At 40.7% G+C, this 25,010-nt stretch overlaps 1 protein-coding gene across 7 annotated transcripts in view; it reads left to right on the top strand.

Annotated features, from left to right (window-relative positions):
- The window catches only part of ltbp1 (latent transforming growth factor beta binding protein 1), a 142,019-nt gene that overhangs the window by 23,730 nt on the left and 93,279 nt on the right, over nucleotides 1-25,010 (top strand). For 6 of the 7 annotated variants that reach the window (XM_085429029.1, XM_085429027.1, XM_085429032.1 and 3 more), the window contains exon 3: nucleotides 12,794-13,178. In XM_085429029.1, coding sequence (XP_085285155.1) covers nucleotides 12,794-13,178 — 385 coding nt within the window. Of the gene's footprint in view, nucleotides 1-5,935; nucleotides 5,998-12,793; nucleotides 13,179-25,010 lie in introns of all 7 variants that reach the window. The other variant, XM_085429030.1, reaches the window with a different exon arrangement.

Below are 25,010 nucleotides of genomic sequence, written 5' to 3'. Positions count from 1 at the left end.
AGGGTGGTGGACCTGCCAACTCTGGTGTTTCATGTCCAATGCCAGTCTTGCTCTACCGTCCCGGGCAGGGAGCACAGGGCCTACAAGAGGGCTGCAGGACATCCTCATGAAGTCTGTTTCTGATTGGATTCACACCAGTTGCCTGTTAGAAGTCAATTTGTAAGGACAGGACATTCCTTCTTGCACAAAGGAGCAGATAACAGTCCTTGTAATGGGTTAAAAACAGCTCTATGATGCTCTTGAGGCTGTGCTGGGAGGCACAGCACACCTTCTGACAATAGCACATCACACTCCCGTGACCCTGAAAAGGATAAGCAGAAGAGAATGGTTGGATGGATCCCCTCTTTTGATACAGTTACTTTGAGGGGAAAAAAGTATCGTTTTTGGTGATAGCCAAAACATTAATGATGAGTTTTTAAAAATCATGTTATTGCTTTTTTATTAGTTAAAATTTCAAGTAACTATAAGGAAAATTTGAAGGTTGACTTTAGCTTGAATAAAACTAAGAGGACTCATTGCAGTCCTAACTTGATTATGAGATGGATAAAGATGAAAAAATAAGATTAAAAAGGTAATTGCTACGAGAGACTTAAATTTGTTTTTCCCAGAATGTTTGAGTCCCTATCTCAGGCAGGTTGTTGAGGTCTTTTCAGAAAAAAAAGCTTCTGTGATTACCACCTCACTGAGACTGAATAGAAGGGGATATGGGAGCAGTTCAGGATCCCTTTTAAAGGCACTAGAAAATATATTCTAATCATTTGGAACTGTCACAGTGTTATTATTTCTATTTGTTCAGTGTGCTGTGATGTTGATATTAAAAACAACAACAATCTTATATCCATAAAATCTGTAGTCCTTGATGGTTTTAAGGACCTCTTGGTCTTCTTCTCCTAGTATCTCATTGAGCTGGCAGCTTTTCTGTTTTGTATAAAAGAAATACTGCAAAAATACTGTATTAATAGGCCCAGACAGCCACTCGCACTGTACCCAGAAGAAGCAGGCGACTCGCTGCCCTGCACTGCATGGTGGTAAAGGGGTATGGCCAAGATGAGGGATGTTGATGTTACCGTCTCTTTAGTACCAGTCTTTCAATTTTTTTTACTGCTTTTATTCCCATCAAAAGGATACGATTTGTTTGCTTGCCAGTGATGTGTCTGCGTTGGGCTTAACAGCTCATATCAGCTTGGACTTGAAGAGTTGCAGCATGTGGGTGGAGAGACTGCTTTTGTTTATACAGGCACAGGAAACACTGCAAACCCACAGCACAATGACCAATAGGGGACATTCCTCTGGTGGTTTGGTATGCAGTCTCTGTAATCTGTTCATAGGAGGTCTCATAATCACATGCTGAAGTTATGATGCAATTGACAAAGCAATAGTTTATCTTTGGATTGATAATACCCACCTCAAAGCAAACTTTAATGTTTTTCTGCCTGTGCAGGATATTGTAGTTGGTAAGTAGTGATTTGTTTTGCTGTATTTTTTCTCCGTTTCTATACTGAGATAGGCTGTGAGGCATACATTTCCTTCTTTTAGATTTGGAGCAACTGTGGAATACAATTCCCATGTATTAAATACATGGTTTAAATAGTTTGCACCAGCTGAATCAATATTTTTTATAGCTGTGCATGCCTTGTGCAACAGCCACAGTTTATTTGTGGCCAGTAGGGTTGGGTTCAGAGAGGAGGGTCGCTCTTTAGATCGTAGCTTCACATTCTCATTCATATGGCAGACAGGGCGAAAACATTATGCAAATGCCCTCCCACCCCCAAAGCAACCACACAGTAATACGTGTGACATTTAAAGTGTCGCCTCTGGATCTGCTTACTACTCTGTGGCTGAATACAGCCTGTAATGTATGAAGGTATTACGCACCTTTCTTTTAAATTATGGCTTAATTTTCATTTGGAGGCTTCTCCTCTCCTTTCATATTCTGAGCAGGACTATTTATGTCATGTAAATGGAGTTATTTCATGTTGACATGACAAAGAAGCTCTGTGAATGCTTAGAAAAGTGTTACTATTACCACTTTTGGCTGTTTGCTGAATGAAAGTCAGCATTCTGTTTTTGATGTTTGTGTTTGCTCACCTACCTTGAGCAAGTTAGCATTGGTTAAATCAATGATGACATATGGAAGACTGCTGTGCATTTTAATCTGGCAAAACTATAACTACTGTATGCCAGGTGTCTTACAAAAACAGGGTGATCATTGTAGGTACACCTGAGTGTGCACTGTATACTCAACAAAACAGACTTGGATGCAACAAAGCTACCAAAGCTGGATACGTTTATGTGGTTAACTACAGCTAACCCCATTGCGTATTACTTTACAAAGCTAGTGTAACGTTAGCTTTGTTTTGGTTAACTGTCAGTTAAAATCAACACTGATACTAACATAAATTACTATCATAGTTCCTATCTGCTGGCAAATTTGTCTGACAAACCCCACTCAGACATATGGTAGTGTTAGAAACCCAGACATGTCACATCTTCCCTAAGAGTTTTGTTATATTATCTGATGTTATCTACTCAAGATTGTAATTTCCTGTGCTTGGAATTTATCAGTGTTAGCAGGCACACTAGTGTTAGCTAATACTAGCCATAAAAAAGACCGTTCAGGTTTGGATCCCCGTCCCTTCTTAGTAGGCAGGAAGCTGGCTAACCTTAGCTTGCTTGCTATCTAACAATGTTACTACTAAAAATATTATTATTATATATTATAATATCTGAAGCTACGATTCCTTGTTTTGTTGTTCTTACTGAGAGACTCTGTTCTTTAGGGACACTGTTGATGTTATTAATGGAAGGGAAGATGCCATGACTTATTAGTCAGATAATCTAAGAAATTTGTTCTTCAATTTTATTTTTTAGTGGAAAATCCTTCCACCATCCAACTGAGGCAACTGTAAGAGTCAAGAAAGTTCAATTTAAAAAAAAAAAATTATGCTATACATTAAAGAAGCCACCAAACAACCATGTAACCCCAATAATTATCAGTCAGTTCCTTGTGTTCTTCCTTGCTTCCAATAAGTGACAGAAATTGGACAAACACGAATGTTGGGTATTTAGTTACTGCTGCAGAGCAGTGTTTCTCTTTGTCTCTTTGGCATTCGTGGCTGACAACATGTGATTCTGCTACACAGGAATCATCTGATTCAGGCGGAATTATCAGGAGACATTCCGATTAGTCTTCCTCTCTGGATGAAAACAAATGTCTGCAGATTATTGAATTGCAGGGCAGAATAGTGCTTTGTCAAGTCTGCTTGAAGTAAACATGTTACGATTACCTCATTCAGAAAATAGCTTTGCAAAATTTTAGAACTGCTTAGTTTACTTTCTGGAAGATAGCAGCCAGACATGAGGGTAAATAGTGGGTACTTGACTTTTTGTTAAAGTATGCTGATAGCAGGTTAAAATGAAATGTATCTGTTGTCATGTTTCTATTGCCTATTAAGACAGAGTGCAACATGTCCGGATGTCCAGAATAAATGGGGCCCTGTTAAAACAAATTCTTGGGGTGAACATTTTCCTCATTTGTCATTGTGTTTTTATTTTAATGGAAAGGGTTGAGAAAACAGTTAAGAAGAATTGTAGGTCTTGATTGCAGTATAAATTCTAATTGACTGATTGCAACACAATACTTTATTAGGAATGTCACAGCATCACTTTACTGCATTTTGATTTCAGGCATGAAGCAAGTAGCAGTAGAGAATTTGTAGCAGCAGCATCTTGGTATTAACTGTTGTGTTCCCTCTCATAAATACTTAATGGCCCAATCAGTATGCATTAACAGAACGCTTGTGGCTTCACTGTAAGAAAAAATAAGTGGTGTTTTATTTCAATTAAGACATATTAGATATTTACAAAGATCAAGATAAAATGTTTTTTTTATTTAAAATGTATAAATAACTATTTTAGCCATTACCCTCTATTCACTCTTCCTATATTTATTGAGGAGTATCTCACAAGCACCACTGCAGTGGGCAAGTCCACAGTCATGGAAATGAGGAGTGTTTTCAGGTCTTTTCACACAGGTGATTTCTTCTTCCCACTGATGGAAGGGCTTTCAATTTGTCATTTTTTTATTCCCATTTCTGCTTTCAATCGCAGTAGCAGCTAACTGCTCTAGCAGCTTCATCCACTGGAAAAAACCCAAACATACACTCAGCGAACTGGGGTATACAAAAATACCCACCCATGCCCCCTGCTTCTTAACGAGGGCAACTCCAGATTGGAACAGTCCAGCCTCTCTCCACCAGACTCCAAACTGTGTATCTGATCAGTGTCTCTCGACCTCATGCACCACCAGGACCTCCACCTTTGACTGCCTCTTGAAATGCTTTGCAACCAAAGCCTCTTCCGGCCCCCTGTGCATGTGATGGGCCTATAGGAGAGCAAGCTTATGTCTCCTCCATTGGGCTAAGACCTTGCAATCAGGTGCTCTCCCTTAAGATCCACGGGTTGGCACTGGTAACTCTATCCTGGGTAGGAGGAACTGGTCCCCTGATAAGGTTCGGTTGTCATATGGGATAACTTTAGCTTTTAACAGAAAGAGTGCTGTTTTAACTTATGGAATATTTCATGTGCCATTTGGCATATTCTCTGATCCCTATTTTCTAAACTTTGATATTAATATATTGGTAATTGTACCTAGCAGAGGGCAGCCTACAAGTACAAGTCAGCCAAGAGCTAATGAATTGTTCCTTAGCTTTATGAATATCTTTGCCTTTTCCCAAGAAGCATATTGATCTTGCATCTGCTTGAAAAAGTAAAGTGACTGTTCCTTCTGTGTTGAATGTTCATTATATGGTGCTCTTGAAACATGCATGTAGAATTACTTTGTGTTTTTGACAAGTCTATGTGTAAGCAAAGATGTAGCTAATCTGACAGTATTAGCTAGCACGTTGTGTTTATCCTGTTTCAGACCAAACAACCATTTATGTTTGTGAACCTGCAGGATTTCAGTTTCAGCAAAAACGAAACCCTTTGTTACCAGAAATGACTGACCTGACCTGATGAGCAAGGCTGTTTTTACGTGTGAATTTGTAACATTTTCAGAAGAATCATGTCAGGAAATTTTTGAAGGCTGTCTTTCGAACATGTCACATTACACATTAAGTTCGTGTGAGCGATCTGCCTAGATAGCTGATTTGCAATACACACCTGACTTTTAGGTTTGTATAATGGCCCAATGTCTTATGACACAGACTTAAACTTATTGTGGTAGCACTTTGATCTGACTGCACTGAATCCTTATGTTCTCAAGTGTATCTTCTAAGACAGACACCTGCAGGGGATTCCTAGAAAAGGTTGTGTGTTTTCGTACTGACAGGATTCTGTATAGCACAATGTTGAGCGATTAGGGTACAACCACCATTTGTACCCAGAGATCCCTAGCTGGCTTTGTTCACATGGTAACATGGCTATCAACACCCACTAAACAGCTGTAGGTTAGAATTGCTTTCTGTTAGTGTTACATCAAACCAAAGTGCATTTAGTGCATTACGCTGACTTATTCGGATTGTTAATATAACAGGGATTCTTTAGTGTTATTGTTGGCCAACAGAAAGATAGGGATTAGAGAGGCCAATAGATTCTCAGCAGACACTCTTATCTGAGCTAATCTGAATTTGAGGGCCAGCAGTGACTCAGATAATGTGGAATTCAATATCTCATATATCGATGTCATATCTTTCCACTGCTACCTGCTTCTGAATTCAGTGAACATCTGTCCCAGCCACATACAAGGTTAAACAGGCTCTAGCACTTACCCATAAAATCTCAGCATTTTTTTTTTCACTTGGGAATTTGTAGTTCCTGCATCAAGGCAGAGACACAAAGAAAGTCATTATGCCTCACAGTTTCTGCCTCTCACCTTGAAACCATACAACATGAAAACAGCAGCACACACAACGAATAATTTCTACTCTTACAGACCCCGGCGAGGATATGAAGGGGCTCTCTGAACACCAGGCCCAGCGTGGTTTGATCAAAAGGGTGAGGACATCAGCATGACTATTTCCTGTCCCCAGCTAACGAGTAAATTACCATCACTTATTCCGTCACTCTTGTCACAGACCGCTGCTCTCATGTAGCTGACCTCAGAGAAAGAGCGAGAGAGAAAACTATTTGCAGAACAGATGGCAGCCTTTGCTCCAGGCCAGTGAGGGGTGAGGGAAATGAAAACTATTTATGCTAGTCAGAAAAGAAAGCAAAAAGCTTCACCCAAACTGGAAAATTAACTGTGGGGTTGTTTCAAAATACTAACATAATTCAGCTTCAGGGGAGAAAGGACAGCAATGATGTAATCTGTGAGGTAATCACTTTATAGAAGATGGGTGTAACTCGACTGATATTATATGGTGAAAGGGAGTCCACACTTCTTTGGGCTGTGGTTGTTGGAGTATAAATGTATTGTGGATATCCTGGATTTAGTGCATTTCAGTGCTGCTAAAGTTTGTGCTTAACCTAAAACGATACATCTTTCAACTTTAACTTTTTTAGTGTTAGGGCTAAAATAAGAGTGTAGAAGTAATCAGTATATGTACAGATGATCAGAGCTTGATCACAGAACAATCTGTTGATTTTAAAATAACAGTCTCGTTCATTGCAGCTAAAAGTAAGTCTTGCATTTAATTAAGTTTGGGGTGTGGCTGTCCAGTGTTGTGAAAGACAATTTTAAATCCTTCCACAAGGGGTGACCATAAGGGGGGACTTGCATTACTAACTTTTGCATTGGAGCTTTTCAGACGGTTTGTGAGGGTGAAAGCAAAAGAGTGCTTGCTGTTGCACGGCTGAACAATGTAGAAAGTGTAACGAAGTATTCCCAAAAAAGCGACTTCAAACTGTATGTCATCAGTGAAACTGCATCATATCCATCATGTGAGGAGGAAATGTGTACAGATCTCACTCAGTATATTAGCATTGTCGTGAGCCACGTGGATGACCACACAGGGTGTATGTTGTCCTTGTTGCAGGAGATGTCTTTCAGCCATCATTTAGTTTCCTTTCATTAATCATTTTCACCAACCTCAAAACTGCCAATTAGTCTAACAAGCTTAGTGAGGAGGTGACACACCCTCAGGGCCCATGGGGAGAAAAAGAGGGACTCTTTCTGAGTCATTTCTCCTGCTGCTGACACACACACGCACACACACAAACACACAAACACACAGAAGCAGTAGAATTTTTGACTTTATAGACAGAATTTAATTAAAGTTATTTAGTTTAGGGTTAGAATGTGGAACTAAGGTTTTCTTTTTAAGTTGGGCAGTGAATAGTCAGATGGAGGTCCAGATGTGTGGCTTATCTTCAGTCAGTTTCCTTTGTATGGTTTATCCAAACATATCTATGCATGTATGTGCATGTGTGTTTGAGTACAGTATGTAAACTTCTGCTATGCTGCCTGTGAGACGGGCTTTGTAGTTGATAGATGGATGCCCCTATCATCTGCTCGGCAAGAATAGTGCCTTGTCTAATTACATGCTTTTGGCTGGTCTCCTTTATAAACATACACAAAGACCTTTAAGCACACACACACACACACACACACACACACACACACACACACACACACACACACACTTACAATTTCATAATTAGGTCAAGTATATAGACGAAAAGTATTTCTAAACTGTCTCCTGAAAACATCAGTTGTTAAGTGACATTTCACATTAATTTCACATTAACAGCTGGTCAGATGTACCCACATGTTCTGTGGTATGCTCAAGTACTTTTGATTTTGTAGTTTTGGATACATGCCTTTACACAGAATTCCCAGTTTGATATGTACCTTGTAGGGGTGCAACGATACACAAAATTCACGGTTCGGTTCGATACTTTGGTATCACGGTTCGATATTTTTTCGATACAAAAAAAATGTTCATGCCTTTTTAATTTGTCATTTATTAAAATTATAAATATATATTTTAACTCAAAAGTACAGTTTTTAAATTTAATGTTGCTGAAACAAAAGTAATTAAAAAAAAAAAAATCTCAGGGCTCTCAAAATTTCAAAATCCCTGGTAGCCCTTCGGGCAGGGACTCTTCCGTTTTTGGTAGCCCAAAATAAATTTAAGTAGCCCGAATAAAAAAAGAGAGCAATTTTTTGATTAATGTTTTGTTTCCTTTACAATATTATACATTAAAGTATAATATTGTAAAGGAAACAAAACATTAATCAAAAAATTGTTGAAAAACAAATTACAAGATTGTATAAAAATTACAATCATCAACTCAAATACTTGGTTCTAATTGAACAGAAATGTCTATGAACTTGTAAGAACTGTGTAGGACATGAATCAGTCTGTGTCAGATCCTGAATTTGAAATTTCCACTGAAGTTACGGGTAAGAGGCAAGTGGAACCAAGATCGAGGCCATTTGCTTTTTGAAGTTTGCAAAGACTGCTAAATTGTGCCAGTGGTAGTTCACTCTTTGCAACATAGTAGCTGTTCTAAACAGATTTTTCGGGTTTATTTTTAGTATGTTATTTGCAATTGGTGTTTGTTCTGGGAAAGATATTGCAGACTGAGCAATAATGCATTTCTTGCATTTCTCATGCGTTCTAATGTGGGCCTTTCTTAATATGACTGGTCCCAGTAACAAAGGCGCTTGTCGACTCAGAAATCGAGGGAAAACCAACAACACACCCGGCAGAACATTATGTTATTTACACGGGTGCACATAAGTGGTCCGCATGTGCGCATTCGCTGTCAAAATAAAAGACGCGCACCAGATAAGAAGTTGCAACGCGCGTTTGCGTCCATATAAAAAGCAGTGTTTTTGTCCTAGAGTGGGATTTTCACGGCACATTCTGCACCACATCTCTGTGCGTTCATCATTTGTTTGAAGCCAGCTCACCTCCTGCAACCACTTTTCCGAGAATACGTGCTTCTTTTGTGGTTCAGCCTGCTGACATTTCTTTGGAGGTGGAGGAACACCAAAGTAATTGCTTAAAGGAGCTTCTTCGACATCTTTAAGAGTTCTAAACAAATGTCTGTCCTCCAGAAAATCCTATGTATGCAAACACGCGTTGCAACTTCATATCTTGTGCGCGTTTTTTTTTTTTTTTTGACAGCGAATGCGCACCTGCGGACCACTTATGTGCAGCCCTGGTTATATAGCTCGTCATATTGCAGCCACAGAAATTATTTTGTCCATGAAACCATAAAGCTGCACTTTCTTTTTGCCTTATAGTCTGATTTGTCATAACTTTTCTGTTTTGTGGTAAGCTTTTCTTTGGCTGTCACTTCTTCACCCTGACCTGTCTTATTTGGCTCAGCAGAACTAAAATATATATCCTGCTGCTTTTACACACGCACACATAACGGTCAGCGATTCTCTGCGCGATCAACCTCTCACATGTTTAAGCTGCGGGAGATTTCACTTGTCATGTTTGCATAGTAAGCTAACGATTGATAAGACGATGTCAGAGGAATTGGTGCGCAAATGATCGTCACTCACCAATCAGTGCTGTCGCTCTCTATACACAGTTAGCACGATTGCAAAGTGAAAGCAAAAAAACAAGCGCAAATTCAAACGCGACTTCAATATGTCACATATTGACAGTGGCTCACCGATGCCAATGACATAATTACCCAGCTACATTTCCGAAAGAATGCAAAAGCATTGACATATATTTTTCCTTCCTACAATAGCCCGACGGGCAGGGCAGAGATAGATTTTGGTACCCCGACTGGAAAAATCGCTAGCCCCAGGACGTCAGGCAGGCGATTTTGCGAGCCCTGTATCTGATTGAGGAATCACTCATCTTTGGAAAAGAGAGTTTATTACAGAGAAATGGCTCTTTCCAAAATAAAAGCTATACTATACGCTTCTTCTGGGCTATATTCTCAGCAGCATATTGTAGCGGGTCAGGGCTGTTCGGGGTTCTGTTTGTACAGTTATGTTTTGTTTATGTTGCCATAGTGACGGGTGACGCCCTCTCGCTGCGACGGTGTGTCCTTCCGGGGTCAGAGGGCGCCCTGTGTGTTGTTGTTGTTGTTGCTGTGCGGTTGCCGCGCTGAGCAGTTAGCTAGCGGCAGTGTTCTTCTGCAGATGTCAATAAACGGCTGTGCTCCCTGGCTAGCTCTCGGGAAGCAAGACCAAACGATACCTCCGTCTCCTCCTTGTCTGAGCTCGCCACAATATTAAACATATCAGGTCCCCATAAGAAGAATCATGTGCTAACGGCTGTCTAAATGACTCGGGTAAAGTTTGTAGCATGCATGCTTGTTGTTTTGTCTGCTTCCACTTGTCTTTGCACTAGGATGATGTCGGCGTAAATTAGCAGTCATATTCGTTGTGTTCCCACTAGTGCTGTCAGCATTAATCTCGTTGAAATGACGTTAACGCCACAACACGGCAAATCTCCGTTAACGAGCTACCCCTGATCGCCTGTGCGTGGGGCTAGACGGCCAACACGTTAACGAGCTAACTGCGCTAACACACTAGTTCCCACCCATGTAATTGAGCATTGCGTGGCACATCCAACATACTGTTTTACTTTAGTCCATGACTCGCTTACCTTCAGGGTCATACTTCACATGAAAACCAAAATAATTCCAAACGCCAGATCTGAATGAGGGTGGGGGAGGTTCAATTTGCCATGTTGCAAGGAGAGCTTAACTTCTGTCTCGCTAGCTTGCCCTTCGCTCTTCCTTCTGACGATGCTGTCTGTGGCTGTATCCCAATTCAGATTCTGCAGCCTTAAAGTACGCAGCCTCAATGATCCTCAAGGGCCGCATACTTAAAGACCGCTAAGGCCGGAAGTGCGAGGCTTGTGAAATGGGACGGTCTAGCCTCCGTTGCGCTGCCCAGGTTGCCTAGCAACCATGATACTAACAGCTGGAAACGTGTCGTACAGCTTTGTTTGACAGAAATGAAGGAGAAAATCTTTTGTTCATTTGTTTGTTTCTTTCTACATGAGCTTTGATCATTCTCTGTAGGATTAAGCTCAGCTATTGAACGGTGTATATTTTAAAGTAAAGGCTTTAAAACCAAGTTAGTACAAACGTCACTAATGTCACATAACTTTGCCGACATGTGGCCAACAGTAATGTTTTAATGTTCTTCGTTATTAAACATTTGCACATAAATAAGTGACATAATATTCAGTACTTACTTAAAGTTTACTCTTCGGGCGCCCCTCATCCGCCGTTTTTTTTTTTCCGGCAAAATTATCCACACGCACCGCTGCGCTATGCATTCTGGGATATGTTGGGCCACGAAGTCTACACTGCCACAGCCTTAAAATTCAGGGAAATGAAGGACGCAGTTCAGGGCCGCATTTCGAGCAGCCTTTGAATTGGGACAGCCTTCGGCGCGCCGCTGTGACGTAATCGGTCTTGAAATGCGGCCTTTAAGGCTGCAGACCCTGAATTGGGATACAGCCTGTGTTGAGCGCTCAGTGGATCTGCGCTCGACAGTGCAGCCTAGGCGGAGTAATCGAACGCAGATTCACTGAGCGCTCAACACAGACAGCATCGTCAGAAGGAAAGTTGATAAAATAAATTACAAATGTTGTATTGTTCGATACATATGCGTACCGAACCGAAAGCACTGTATCGAACGGTTCAATATCGATACAAGTATCGTTGCACCCCTAGTACCTTGTTTTTGGAATAATGGTTTCTCAGTTAGAAAGAGGAAATACAAAAAAAATCCACTTTTAAATTAATTTGTTTCAAATTACTTTTTAAGCATGTTCATGGGTCAAATTCGTTGGTATCACAGAAAATTGCTAATACAAACCAAATGTGCATGTGATGTGTATTTCACTTGGGATACTGAAAAGCACATTATATGTGCAGGACATTTATGTAGTCAAAATAATCCCTGTTAGCAACAGTTTAGGCCAAATGCTGTTTCTCACATTTTTTTTCTTTGTCTTATTATTATCACCCGTGTTTTGTTACCCAGCTGTGTTCCCTTCCACTTCCCATACCTGCCTGAGTGTATAGAGGTGTTTTCTCCTCAGTGTTTGTCTCAGCATCTGCGCGTACGAGTTCCCGGTAAAGCCTGGGTTCCTTTGCCTTGTGGGTTTTGTACTTCTTGGACTGTTTCCACAACTTTATTAAAAGGTGCATTTTGAGTTAACTGTCCTGTGTTTCTCAGGCCCATGCTTCATGACAGGGTAAGAGTCATAAGATGACTTGTTTCAGACAGTTTATGAACTGAGAGTCCATCTTAAGGCAAAGCATAGGCTAAATAAAGAAATAATGGGTCAAATAAAAATAATTTGGGGGGATACATTTGCAAGCAAGCAAGCAAGGATACATTTGCTTAATTATAAAGAGACTAAAAGAGAGGAACAAAAACATTTCAGCGTACACTCCTGGACTGCTGTGTCAAACTGTGCCCCTCAATGCGTTGTCAGAATAGATATGTAATGACCTGTTCACCAGTCCTGCTGTAGGGGTGATGTTTTGGGTCTCCTATAGCAGCTGCGTGCATAATAAATACATTGGTTCTGGAATTATTTTTTCTAACTGGATTCATAAATTGCTGTAAAAACTCTGAGAATATATAATTAAGACAAAAGGCAGCTCTAACTGAACCGTTTGCCATGTGTAACCGCTGTCTATACTAACACTGAGCAGAGACGTTTAAATGCTTTACAGAATCTCTGAACAATAGAAGTACATTTAAAATGAAGAAAATCCAAGTCTGTTATATCCATATGCTTTGATGTTCCTTTTTTGTATGGGTGACATCTTTCTATCATCACTTATTCTCAATCTGTCTTTCTGTTTTCCTCTTTCTCTGTACCCTGGACTTCATGTGGTGTCCTAGCCAACTGCATCCCTCAGTGCCATAATGGAGGAATGTGCCTCAGGCCTCAGCACTGTGTCTGCAAACCTGGCTCAGAGGGGAAGGCATGCGAACAGAAGACTGTACCCACACACTCCTTTCCACCGCGGCCTGGGAACGGACCCACCAACGGGCACAACACTGGTCACACAAGCGGGCACACCACTGGTCATACTAATGGACACACTTCTGGCAACACCAATGTACACAGTGTGGTACCCCAGCGGCCAATACCTCAGCAAGTGCCTCCTAATGGTTATGGCTCTGGCCCCTCTCCATCTAACAACATGGGCCAGATGAAACTAACTGTCAAGCCAGCCCCGCAGTTTGTGCGGCCACATTACATACAGCAACACATCCAACAGCAGTAAGTATCTTTGATTCAATCTTTCAATACATTTTTCCATGAAACGTCTTCACACCGCCACATCCCTAATTTGCTTTGGTAATAAACATTAATTTGTTTCCCACATATAGCTCCTGTGATAGACAAGCTTCTGGAAGTCATAAACCACATAAAAAAAAAATAACAAAACCAAAAATGCATTTATGCATTTGTGTCAGATTTGTAGGCAGCATTTTCATGATGAAATTCTCTCATCACATCCCAGAGATCCTCTGTTGGATTGAGCTCTGCTGATTATGGAGGCCATTTAGTAAATTTATATTATAAAATCAGTCTGAGCTTTGTTACATGGGGTGTTATCCTTCAGAAAGTAGACATGTACTCTGTGGTCATCAAGGTTTCAGCAAGAACAGTCAGGTAGGTGGCGATGATTAAATGATACTCAGTTTGTACTTACAGGTTACAAGTTTTCCAAAAACGGATGTTCTCCTCCTATCTTATGTAGATGCTATACCTCCACCAGTTGGTGGTATACAGGGAGTGCAGAATTATTAGGCAAGTTGTATTTTTGAGGAATAATTTTATTATTGAACAACAACCATGTTCTCAATGAACCCAAAAAACTCATTAATATCAAAGCTGAATGTTTTTGGAAGTAGTTTTTAGTTTGTTTTTAGTTTTAGCTATTTTAGGGGGATATCTGTGTGTGCAGGTGACTATTACTGTGCATAATTATTAGGCAACTTAACAAAAAACAAATATATACCCATTTCAATGATTTATTTTTACCAGTGAAACCAATATAACATCTCCACATTCACAAATATACATTTCTGACATTCAAAAACAAAACAAAAACAAATCAGCGACCAATATAGCCACCTTTCTTTGCAAGGACACTCAAAAGCCTGCCATCCATGGATTCTGTCAGTGTTTTGATCTGTTCACCATCAACATTGCGTGCAGCAGCAACCACAGCCTCCCAGACACTGTTCAGAGAGGTGTACTGTTTTCCCTCCTTGTAAATCTCACATTTGATGATGGACCACAGGTTCTCAATGGGGTTCAGATCAGGTGAACAAGGAGGCCATGTCATTAGTTTTTCTTCTTTTATACCCTTTCTTGCCAGCCACGCTGTGGAGTACTTGGACGCGTGTGATGGAGCATTGTCCTGCATGAAAATCATGTTTTTCTTGAAGGATGCAGACTTCTTCCTGTACCACTGCTTGAAGAAGGTGTCTTCCAGAAACTGGCAGTAGGACTGGGAGTTGAGCTTGACTCCATCCTCAACCCGAAAAGGCCCCACAAGCTCATCTTTGATGATACCAGCCCAAACCAGTACTCCACCTCCACCTTGCTGGCGTCTGAGTCGGACTGGAGCTCTCTGCCCTTTACCAATCCAGCCACGGGCCCATCCATCTGGCCCATCAAGACTCACTCTCATTTCATCAGTCCATAAAACCTTAGAAAAACCAGTCTTGAGATATTTCTTGGCCCAGTCTTGACGTTTCAGCTTGTGTGTCTTGTTCAGTGGTGGTCGTCTTTCAGCCTTTCTTACCTTGGCCATGTCTCTGAGTATTGCACACCTTGTGCTTTTGGGCACTCCAGTGATGTTGCAGCTCTGAAATATGGCCAAACTGGTGGCAAGTGGCATCTTGGCAGCTGCACGCTTGACTTTTCTCAGTTCATGGGCAGTTATTTTGCGCCTTGGTTTTTCCACACGCTTCTTGCGACCCTGTTGAGTATTTTGAATGAAACGCTTGATTGTTCGATGATCACGCTTCAGAAGCTTTGCAATTTTGAGACTGCTGCATCCCTCTGCAAGATATCTCACTATTTTTGACTTTTCTGAGCCTGTCAAGTCCTTCTTTTGACCCATTTTGCCAAAGGAAAGGACGTTGCCTAATAATTATGCACACCTGATAGAGGGTGTTGATGTCATTAGACCACACCCCTTCTCATTACAGAGATGCACATCACCTAATATGCTTAATTGGTAGTAGGCTTTCGAGCCTCTACAGCTTGGAGTAAGACAACATGCATGAAGAGGATGATGTGGACAAAATACTCATTTGCCTAATAATTCTGCACTCCCTGTAAAGGAAGAGTCATTCTTCCTTTTGTGGAGTTTTGTACAGCAGTTGCCATTTTTTCCCAAAGCTTTTTTCCTTTTCTTGGTTGCCAGGTCAATACATCTTCTCTGAAGAGTCTCGACAGAAGACATGCTACTGACACAAAACATTGAACCTACTGAAATACATTAATCTTGCTGATATTAGTGAAAAAATCATGTATGTGTGCATCAACAATGAGATTTGTCTTTTATACTTTTATTCAGAATAAAAGAAAAATTCTGTCTTTTATTCTGTTATTCATAACAGAGTTCCATTTTGGGATGATTGCTATCCTCTTTAGGAGTGGTTGAAGTAGATTTATTTCAGCAGTAGTCTTGTCTGGTCAAAACATTGTTTATACCACTTCAAGGTGGATATTGCCGTGTGTGTGTATTTGCATGATATGCAGGATCAATAGAGATTTAAAGAAAATAATTTTAAAGCATTTGATTGTGAGGAAAGCTATCCGTTTAATTGCTACCAGACCTGTGTCCTCGAAATGGAAAATGTCACCTTTAAAGGTTTTGGAATAAAGAAGCACTGATGGATTTGATAGAGGTTTTTAATTTGTTTGCACGTACAACATTGTTTATACTGATAATTTATGACTGAAGCCTTTCGGGGCTTCATTAGATCAGCTGCACATTGAAGACTGTCTATGAAATGTACAGCAATAAACATGGAAATTTTGAGAACTAAAACAAAATGAAATCCAATCCAATACAAATACATCTAATCACAGCAGTTTGAGCAAACTGTAATATTTGCTGCAGGCAAAAAAACTCAACAAAAAGTTTCTGTTGAGCATCTGGAATTGTTTAACTCTGTGTAGCATCATAATGAAGAGCTGGACCTTTCTCCGGTATGTTCCCTTCAGGACCATTTTGAGCAAATCGCGAGCATTTAATCAGCTTCTTAATCCTATAATTAGAATTTTCTATTGTGTAGAAAAACAACATGCTGTTGTAATTGCTTTTCTTTTTCTTATGTTAAGATATCTCTGGGATTAAATGTGCAGTTATATTCATGTATAGCGATAGAAAAGAGAGTTAACATTAAAGTGGGCTGTGTGTGGCCTGTGTGATGTCAGAGGGGAGGGGAAGCCATCTGCCATGACCGGTTAGGAGTAAGGGGAAGAAAAGAGAGAAAAAGACAAACTGTTGGAGACACTTTAGTAATTACTAATAGTGATGTAGGAGAGACAAAAGAGGTAATGCTCAGTGTATCATGGAAAACCTCCAGCAGCATAACTAATAAAAGGTCTCAGGGACACTTCATCCAGCCCTAACCACAAGCTTTGCCAGTGAAGATGAAATATATGAAATATGGTCCCTTCTTCTAGTCCCTGTCAGCATTCTTGATCAGCTGAATGCTTTTCAGGAAGTTTTAGAGCATCTTGAATTACAGTAGTCCAGCCTAAAAGTTATAAATGCATGAAATAGTTTTTCAGTGTCACTCTGAGATTGAATGTGTCTGATTTAAGCAATATGAAAAAGGCAGTCCTACATGTTTGTTTGATTTGCACATTGAAGGATTTCATTGTTTAGAATCCTGTCCTGTCTGGCAGCTTTTGCAATCAGAATTATTATCTGAATGCATTGTTGTGCTGAACATATTTTTCTTTATCCTTTTGTGTTTTGTGTTCTTTTGCTTATTACGTGTTATAGTATTACAGTGTAAAAGACAGGACAGACAGGGGAAAAAGGAGGGGGAATAGGGTGAAATATAATAAAAGGATAGAGTACAAATAGAAATTCACAATGTATTGCCTACTGCCGCACCTGTAAGAAAAAACAAATATACAAGGAACACAAAAATACAGATACTGTCACAGTCCTGGGTCGTCTGACCGGTGTTTTGAGTTTCCCTGTATTGTCAGTGTTGGGGAGTAATGGAATACATTTACCGGCGTTACATATTTAAAATACAAAATATTAGTAACTGTATTCCCTTAAAGTTACCGTTTAAAAAGGTGGTATTCAGAATACAGTTACTTTGTTGAAATAGATGGATTATACAGCGGTCTCTTCCTGTTTCATATGTTAGGCTGTTCCCTCTCTATTTTTGGTAATTCCACGCCGGTGGAAACAAACAACACACATTAAGAGGCTCTAATGCCTGGGTCTCAATCTCGCGGCCCATGTCACTTCTACCTCCGCATAATGACGTGAAGAAATATTTTGAAAAATTATTATTCAAAAAATTATTTAATATGAAGGCAATAGGCAAAGTGTTACAGGCATAGCCCTAAAGAATGTAGCTTCATGGGCAGTGTAGTCTGTGCTGCAGGGAGAATGGACTGCCATACCCGTTATGTGTCTGTGAGCGCAAATGAGGGAGAAAAAAGAGTGGAAAAGTACGAGCTGTCACCGACCAGAAACGGGAGATGGAAGCATGTAAATATAATAATAACCACTGCAGCCAAAAAGAGTGCCTGACGAGCCCAGTTGTAAGTAAGCTACTAAGACTCGACTGTACACCGTGTTCGTTTTTTCCTCCGAACCAATAAGTTCTGTTTGAGCAGCCTTTCAATGCCTCTCTCTGTCTCTCACAAGCACAGTTGACACAGACAACAAAGTAAAACTAGTTTTTGGCGACAAGCCCGACAGGGAACCAACGTATTAGCCAGAGGTCCCTTTATTACGGTTCGGAGCTGTAGAGCTGTTTTATACAGGGTGGGCCATTTATATGGATACACCGTGATAAAATGGGAATGGTTGGTGATATTAAAGTCCTGTTTGTGGCACATTAGTATATGTGAGGGGGCAAACTCCTCAAGATGGGTGGTGACCATGGTGGCCATTTAGAAGTCGGCCATCTTGGATACAACCTTTTTTTTTTTTTTTCAATAGGAAGAGGGCCATGTGACACATCAAACTTATTGGTAATGTCACAAGAAAAACAATGGTGTGCTTGGTTTCAATGTAACTTTATTCTTTCATGAGTTATTTACAAGTTTCTGACCACTTATAAAATGTGTTCAATGTGCTGCCCATTGTGTTGGATTGTCAATGCAACCCTCTTCTCCCACTCTTCACACACTGATAGCAACACCGCAGGAGAAATGCCAGCACAGGCATCCAGTATCTGTAGTTTCAGATGCTGCACATCTCGTATCTTCACACCATAGACAATTGCCTTCAGATGACCCCAAAGATGAAAGTCTAAGGGGGTCAGATCGGGAGACCTTTTTGTTTTGCCCATTCTGCAAATTCTGTGCACTGATCTGGGTCATCCTCGTTGAGATGCTGCAGCAGCTGGAGTTTGTAAGGCTGCCATTTGTGAGTAGCTAACATCCGCCGAAGGGATGTTCGACTAATGCCACTCTCCAGTGACATGCGGCGAGTGCTATGCTGTGGGCTCTTGCTGAGTGAAGCTAGGACAGCCACTGATGTTTCTTCATTAGTGACAGTTTTCTTCCGTCCACATTTTGGCAAATTCAACACTAAACCAGTTTCCTGAAACTTAGCAAGCAGTTTGCTGACTGTAACGTGGGAGATGGGAGGTCTCGTAGGGTGTCTTGCATTGAAATCTTCTGCAATGACCCGGTTACTGCGTTCACCAGATATCAACACAATTTCGATCCGCTCTTCACATGTTAACCTCTTCGACATGTCAATGGCTGTGAACAAAGAGAAACTTGTAAATAACTCATGAAAGAATAAAGTTACGTTGAAACCAAGCACACCATTGTTTTTCTTGTGACATTACCAATAAGTTTGATGTGTCACATGGCCCTCTTCCTATTGGGGGAAAAAAAAAAAAAAAAAAAAAAGTTGTATCCAAGATGGCCGACTTCTAAATGGCCACCATGGTCACCACCCATCTTGAGGAGTTTGCCCCCTCACATATACTAATGTGCCACAAACAGGGCTTTAATATCACCAACCATTCCCATTTTATTACGGTGTATCCATATAAATGGCCCACCCTGTATACGTACGGAATAGTTTCCTATATGAGATTGCTGCTAAAAGTGCAGCCGTCCACCCTACTGTTACTCATTTTATATTAAGATTTAAAAATCTAGTTGGTATTGGTATAGCAAGTAGCCTTCAGTAATAGTAATAAATCACACAGCAATAGTACATTCATGTAGTTGTAAAAAGCATGATAATATATTAAGCAATCCAAAGTATTCAGAATATGTTACTCTCATTGAGTAAGGAACGGAATACGTTACAAAATACATTTTAGGGCATGTATTCTGTATTCTGTAATCTGTAGTGGAATACAGTTTAAAAGTAACCTTCCCAACACTGTGTATTGTGATATTCATTGTTTAACTTTATTTAGTCATCTTAAGCTCCAAGGTTGTTCGGTTTGAGTTCTTTGTTTATTAGATCCCTTTATGTCATCACCCCTGTGTCCCTTGTAGGAATGGGTATCGTTTAGGTTTTATCCGATACCGGTGCCAAACTGGTACTTTTGAAACAGTGCTGGTGCTTAAACAGTGCTCAAACCGGTGCTCAAACCGGTGCTTAAAGAATGGAGAACACAAAATTGGTCCAAAATCCTCTCATGTTCAGCTGTTTTTTTTGTAAAAAGATAACAATGTTAGCCTTTTCTGCAGCTATGGGGCATATATGGTATCACTCTTAGCTGGAAGCAGTGCTTAAACAATGGAAAAAACACAAACTTTGTCCAAAAACCTCTCATGTTTAACTGTTTTCCACTTTTTCTTTGGTCATTTTAGCCTTTTTGGCCAGGGTGAAGGGAGTATCTGCCATCAAACAAGAGGACAGCCGCATGTAGCTATGATGATGTTTGCTAGTTCACCTTACATGCATTAATGTAATAACGTGGTTAGCCTACTCAACGTAAATTACACACGAACAACATGAAGCTACTCACGCAGAGAAGAACGGCTGCTGCTGCCGTCATCATCCGTCATCATTTCTGCTACACTGGCAGGGCTAGGGGCCAGGACTCTCCTCTTCGGGTTTTTGGGGGATGTTGCTAACTCCGGGTCCGATAACAGACAACCCACCCGCAGTAGATGTGCTCGGTGTGAGGTCTCACAGCAAGCTATCAAATACGGCGCATTTCTCGGCTTTTAAAAAAAACGCTATGCGTCGCCAGGTGTTTCATCAGATTTGAGGTGTTACCTCCTTTGACAGTATCACAGTATCAGCTTAAAGCACTTGTTGCAGGCTGCTGAGTTTGCATATTTTGCTGTGAAGTACAGCCAGACTTTTGACCGCTTTGCCTTGGTCATTTTTAATCTGTAGCTCTGCTCTAAAAGAACGCACGTACCTGGCCCCGCCTACTATCCTCGGAAACGTAAAATGATTGGCTAGAATCTAAAGTGTATCACAGCTCAGGAAAAAAAAGCACAGAAATAAAGCACCGAAATGTGCGCTGCTTTTCGGTCTGGTTACTACCGTTTATGTCAGAACCGGTGCCATCATGGCACCGGATACCGGTACCCATCCCTAGTCCCTTGTTGGTTCATGTGTCTTAACCTGTCATGTGTCATGTCTGCGTCCCGTTATGTTCCTGCTTTATTTTGAAAGTCTTTCATTGTGCTTATTGTTACCTTTCCCCATGGTGTCATAATGTCATTCTAATCAGCTGTTTCCCCACACACCTCCTGTGTGTATTTAGTCTGTGTGTTTTCTTTCAGTCTTTGTCAGGTTGTCTGTTTGCTTTCATGTCTAGCCATGTCATGTCTCAGAGTTCTTTGTACTGATCAGGTTTATGTTTATGTTTGGTTTATTTCATAGTTCCATAGTCGCATGTACCTGTTCAGTTTCATATCAGTGTCTCTCGTCAGAGTTTTCATAATTGTTTAGTTATTTCCCAGTTTGGGTTTCAGGTTAGGATTTGCCCTGTTCACTCTTGCTTTGTTTTTGTGTTCATGTTTTGTCAGCCAAATAAATGGCTCGCCTTTTGTTTAAAACTCAGTTCCGTCTCCTTCCGTGTCTGCATTTGGGTCCCACCTTTCACTTGTTGTGTGAGTGTGGATGTGAGTGAGAGATTGAGAGTCAGTGTTTCTGTATGTGTCTTTGTCACAAACATACTTGATAAACAGGGTGGGAAGCCGCAATATCTGTCCCCCAGAGCCAGAGGCAGAAAGAGATGGAACCAGGACAACCGTACCATCTGCAGCCCCCAAGAGTACCGAAGATCTGAGTCCGTACATCTCTGTAACATCTGCATATTCATCCAAGCAGGAGAGGGAGGGACGCCCTACATGGGGTGAGAATCGACATTACCAAAGGTGAAATGCAGTAAACTCCACTAGATACTGACCACCCCGGTGCGAGTCAAGAACAGGCTCCCAGGGGCCCAGGCACCCACGAATCACCAGGCGTCCTGCAGAGCCCCCTTTCGACAAGGAGGAGGTCCAAGCCACCTGAATCCACCGAGAGAAAGGGCCAACGACCACACGACAACACCCAACCTCAACAAGCAACCCACATCCCTGGGAGGGGCAGAAGCATCCAGCAAGCATAAGCCGTCCTGAACCAGCAGCAAACCGGGACGATGCCAAAGCCCAGGACAAACTTTCTGCAGACCCCCGTCCCAGACAGGGTATGAGAAACAGTGGTGCAGGAAGATGCCCCCCCCCCCTCCTAGTGTCTAAGGCGCGATGTTGAGTGGGTATGTTGTGGAATGTACAGGATGAGCATGACTGTGTGAAAACTAGAGTGTTGTTAAAGTTGAGGCTAACGTCTCGTGCTGTCAGTGACCTTGAAAGTGGAAATATTCTAAAGATTTCACATTACGTTTGTCAGAAACTCACGTTTCATTTGAAGGCAGCTCTGGCTTTATTTTCACCTATTTTAGAAGTGATGCCAGGAGATTGTTGCACAACTTTTCCATGTTTCAACTTCAAGAGTGACCCACTTGGCAACACGCCCATGCCTCTAACAATGTTGTTTTCCACATCTGGAATATTGTTGAGCGCATGGAGAGTCTTGATATAAAGTATCAATGGACACCGTTGCTTTTTTTCCTTTGTAACTTCTCATAGTTGGAGTCCGGGAGATACTAACGAATATAATCTGCTGATGATTAGTAGAAATCCTTGATATGGTTAATGATAAGGCCTGCAAACAAACTGTATTGCTGATGCAAACACATGGACTGTTCAGTGTGTTTTTCCAAACATGGATTGCTTACTGTGAAGACTGTGTTATTGCAGTTTGGATGGCCAGTACTCTCCTTCTCCAGCAGTCAGTGTAATAATAGGTAAAATTTCTGCCGGCACTTTCATATGTGGACTTGAAATGCCATTAACTAAAGCTGTGGGTAAGACTTGGGTTTGGTTTGCCTGTCACTATAGCAGATGACTGGAGAAAGTGCAGTCGCATCAGACACGATAAAAACTGCCCCGATGCCTTGTCTGGTCCAATTGTTGAAAGTAGATTTAAAACAATTTTCCCCTTTTCAGGTTTGTGTTACAGCAAAATGTTAATGGAAATGTCCAGAATGACCAGCGTGTCCGCTTAATGTTGGCATGTTAGAAGATGAATATTTCTAGTATGTTAATGAACACATTTTGTGTGCAGTGTTTAAGATGCACTCTGCAAAACGTTAAGAGGAGTTTTTTGTTTAATGTCCTGCACAGGCACACATAATTGCTACCAGACCTGTGTCCTCGAAAGCTGTTCTTGATTTGCAGAAAGCATTTATCTCTCACAAGGACCTATTCTCCTTTTGGTTCAAGCAGTAGAGTGGTTATGTCATAGAGTACAATACAAAATATAGTATTAATTCCCCATTCCTTGTTAGGTCATTTGTGTGGAATACAGATAATTAATATTTTTTTCTACAACAATGCTGACCAAATTTATCTACACATATCTACACATTTTTTAACTGATACACAACCTGGATTATTACATGGATTGTTATGTTGTTTTGGGGGTATGCCATTTGCCTCTGTCAAAAACAGAGAAAAGTAAAACACTTAACGTAAGCTCAGATTTACAAGAGACCTTATCACTAGAACTGCTAGTGTTCCAAAATCTCCAGAAGTGGTCATTTTAACCGCTCCTGCAACAGTAGGAATAATGGCAAAGGCATAATTTCTAATCAAAACTGATAAACAAAGGGTACAACAAATAACGTGACAACTAACACATATAAAAAAAATAGAATAAGAACGTTCTGAAAGGTTGAAAATAACTTTTGGATAACATCAGGATTAATTGCACTAAAATAATGACAAAATAAAAACAGGTCAGTTTTAAATTTCAGGTGATTGCCTGAATTGGAAAACTGACCTTACAGCTGGCTACAGAAATGCAAGAAACACATTTTAAATAATTATTGTATAGAGTTTATCATCACGTCCACATCACCAAACTTGCAGCCTCTGCACATTGCTCCGCCTAAATCTGAAGCCCTTCCCCTCCTTAGCTCTCCATGCTCTGACCTACACCCCAAAATCCCATCCTCAACCTGGCAAAAGAAAAAATAGTCCCCTATATATTTATCTATCAAGATTCGAGAAGTTTATTGTCATGTACATGCCAAAACACAGATGGTTATGCAGAGCAATGAAACTCTTACTTTGCAGGTTCTCCTCACACAACTAAAAAGAAAGTAATAAATTAGTAAAACAAGTGCTTTGTAGCACTTGTAGTTTATGTGTGGGTGTAATTAGAATTTAAAGTGCAAGTAGTTGCAACACTGTCACAGTGATAATATACAGGGAGTATGCAATATTAGCTATGAGCTAGTTCTTGTGCTGCCCTGATTAGTGCCTTTGGGAAAATAAGCTGGCCAAGCTGGCATCCCTTTTCTGATCATGTGTTTTTGCAGCTCCGATAGTTGGCTAAATTCCCACTGTGCTAACTTGATCTTGGCCTCTAGTCTCCGTGTCCATGGAGGGTACGGCTCCTTGTGGCTGTTCATCTTGTAGCCAAACATCTCAGTGATCACTGCTGCTGTAATGTAGATGAGTTGGCTGCTTTCCGTCTTGGTAGCAGTAGGGTTTGTCCATAATGCTACATTCACATCTTTACACTTACCGAGGGCTTTCACATTCAATGTCTTCAACGCACCAGTTGTTCATGGGGCATGGTACTCAATCTTCGATGGTGAGGATGATGGTATCTCCCCCCTGACCTGATGTCCAAACTCCCTTTTGCTTTAGCATTTATGTTGTACCTCATCAATCTCTAGTTGAGCTAGCAGTTGCTTCGTTTAAATGTAGAAACACCTAGCTACTAGTTTTTTTGCTTTTGGGTATCGAATTGTCCCACATCCTCTTCATGTAAACCCTCCTTTTGGGATTACTTGTGTAGCAGCATTCCCACCGTGCCCCACTCTCATCCTCTGTCTAGCCTACTTAGAACATGCAAACCTAAAATCCCCGGCCAGATGGTATATAATCAGTATATAATCCAGTCCTGTATCCAAAAACCTAATACCAAGCTAAAGCGTTAGAAGCCTTGTGTTAGAAAATTTGTTTCAAAAAGATACAAATTTGTCCAGCGTACATGGAAATCTTGTTGGGTCACGTCTGCAGTTCACAGTATTTGTTTTTTGGCTTTGATGCTGCTTGGATGTGTTGAATGTAATTTCCCAACCAATGTTTCAGTAATGAGTTAACAAGAATGTTGTGAATGTATTTGTTCTTTTGTCCCTCTAATGATGAATAGGAAAACAGCATAAATGGCACAAAAAGCAGTTGGCTGTGTGTTGTGCATAAAGTCTCCATTTTTGAAAAATGTCTAGTGGTTTTAAGATTGGAGTGGAAACAGAAATGTTTACAGATAGGATC

The sequence above is a fragment of the Rhamphochromis longiceps genome, linkage group LG13 (genome assembly GCF_057381845.1).
Source record: "Rhamphochromis longiceps isolate RC_006_pf linkage group LG13, R_longiceps_female_GT1.1, whole genome shotgun sequence".
Classification (NCBI taxonomy): Eukaryota; Metazoa; Chordata; class Actinopteri; order Cichliformes; family Cichlidae; genus Rhamphochromis; species Rhamphochromis longiceps.
The sequence above is the reverse complement of the archived record's forward strand: the minus strand, read 5'-3'. Positions and strand labels throughout refer to the sequence as shown.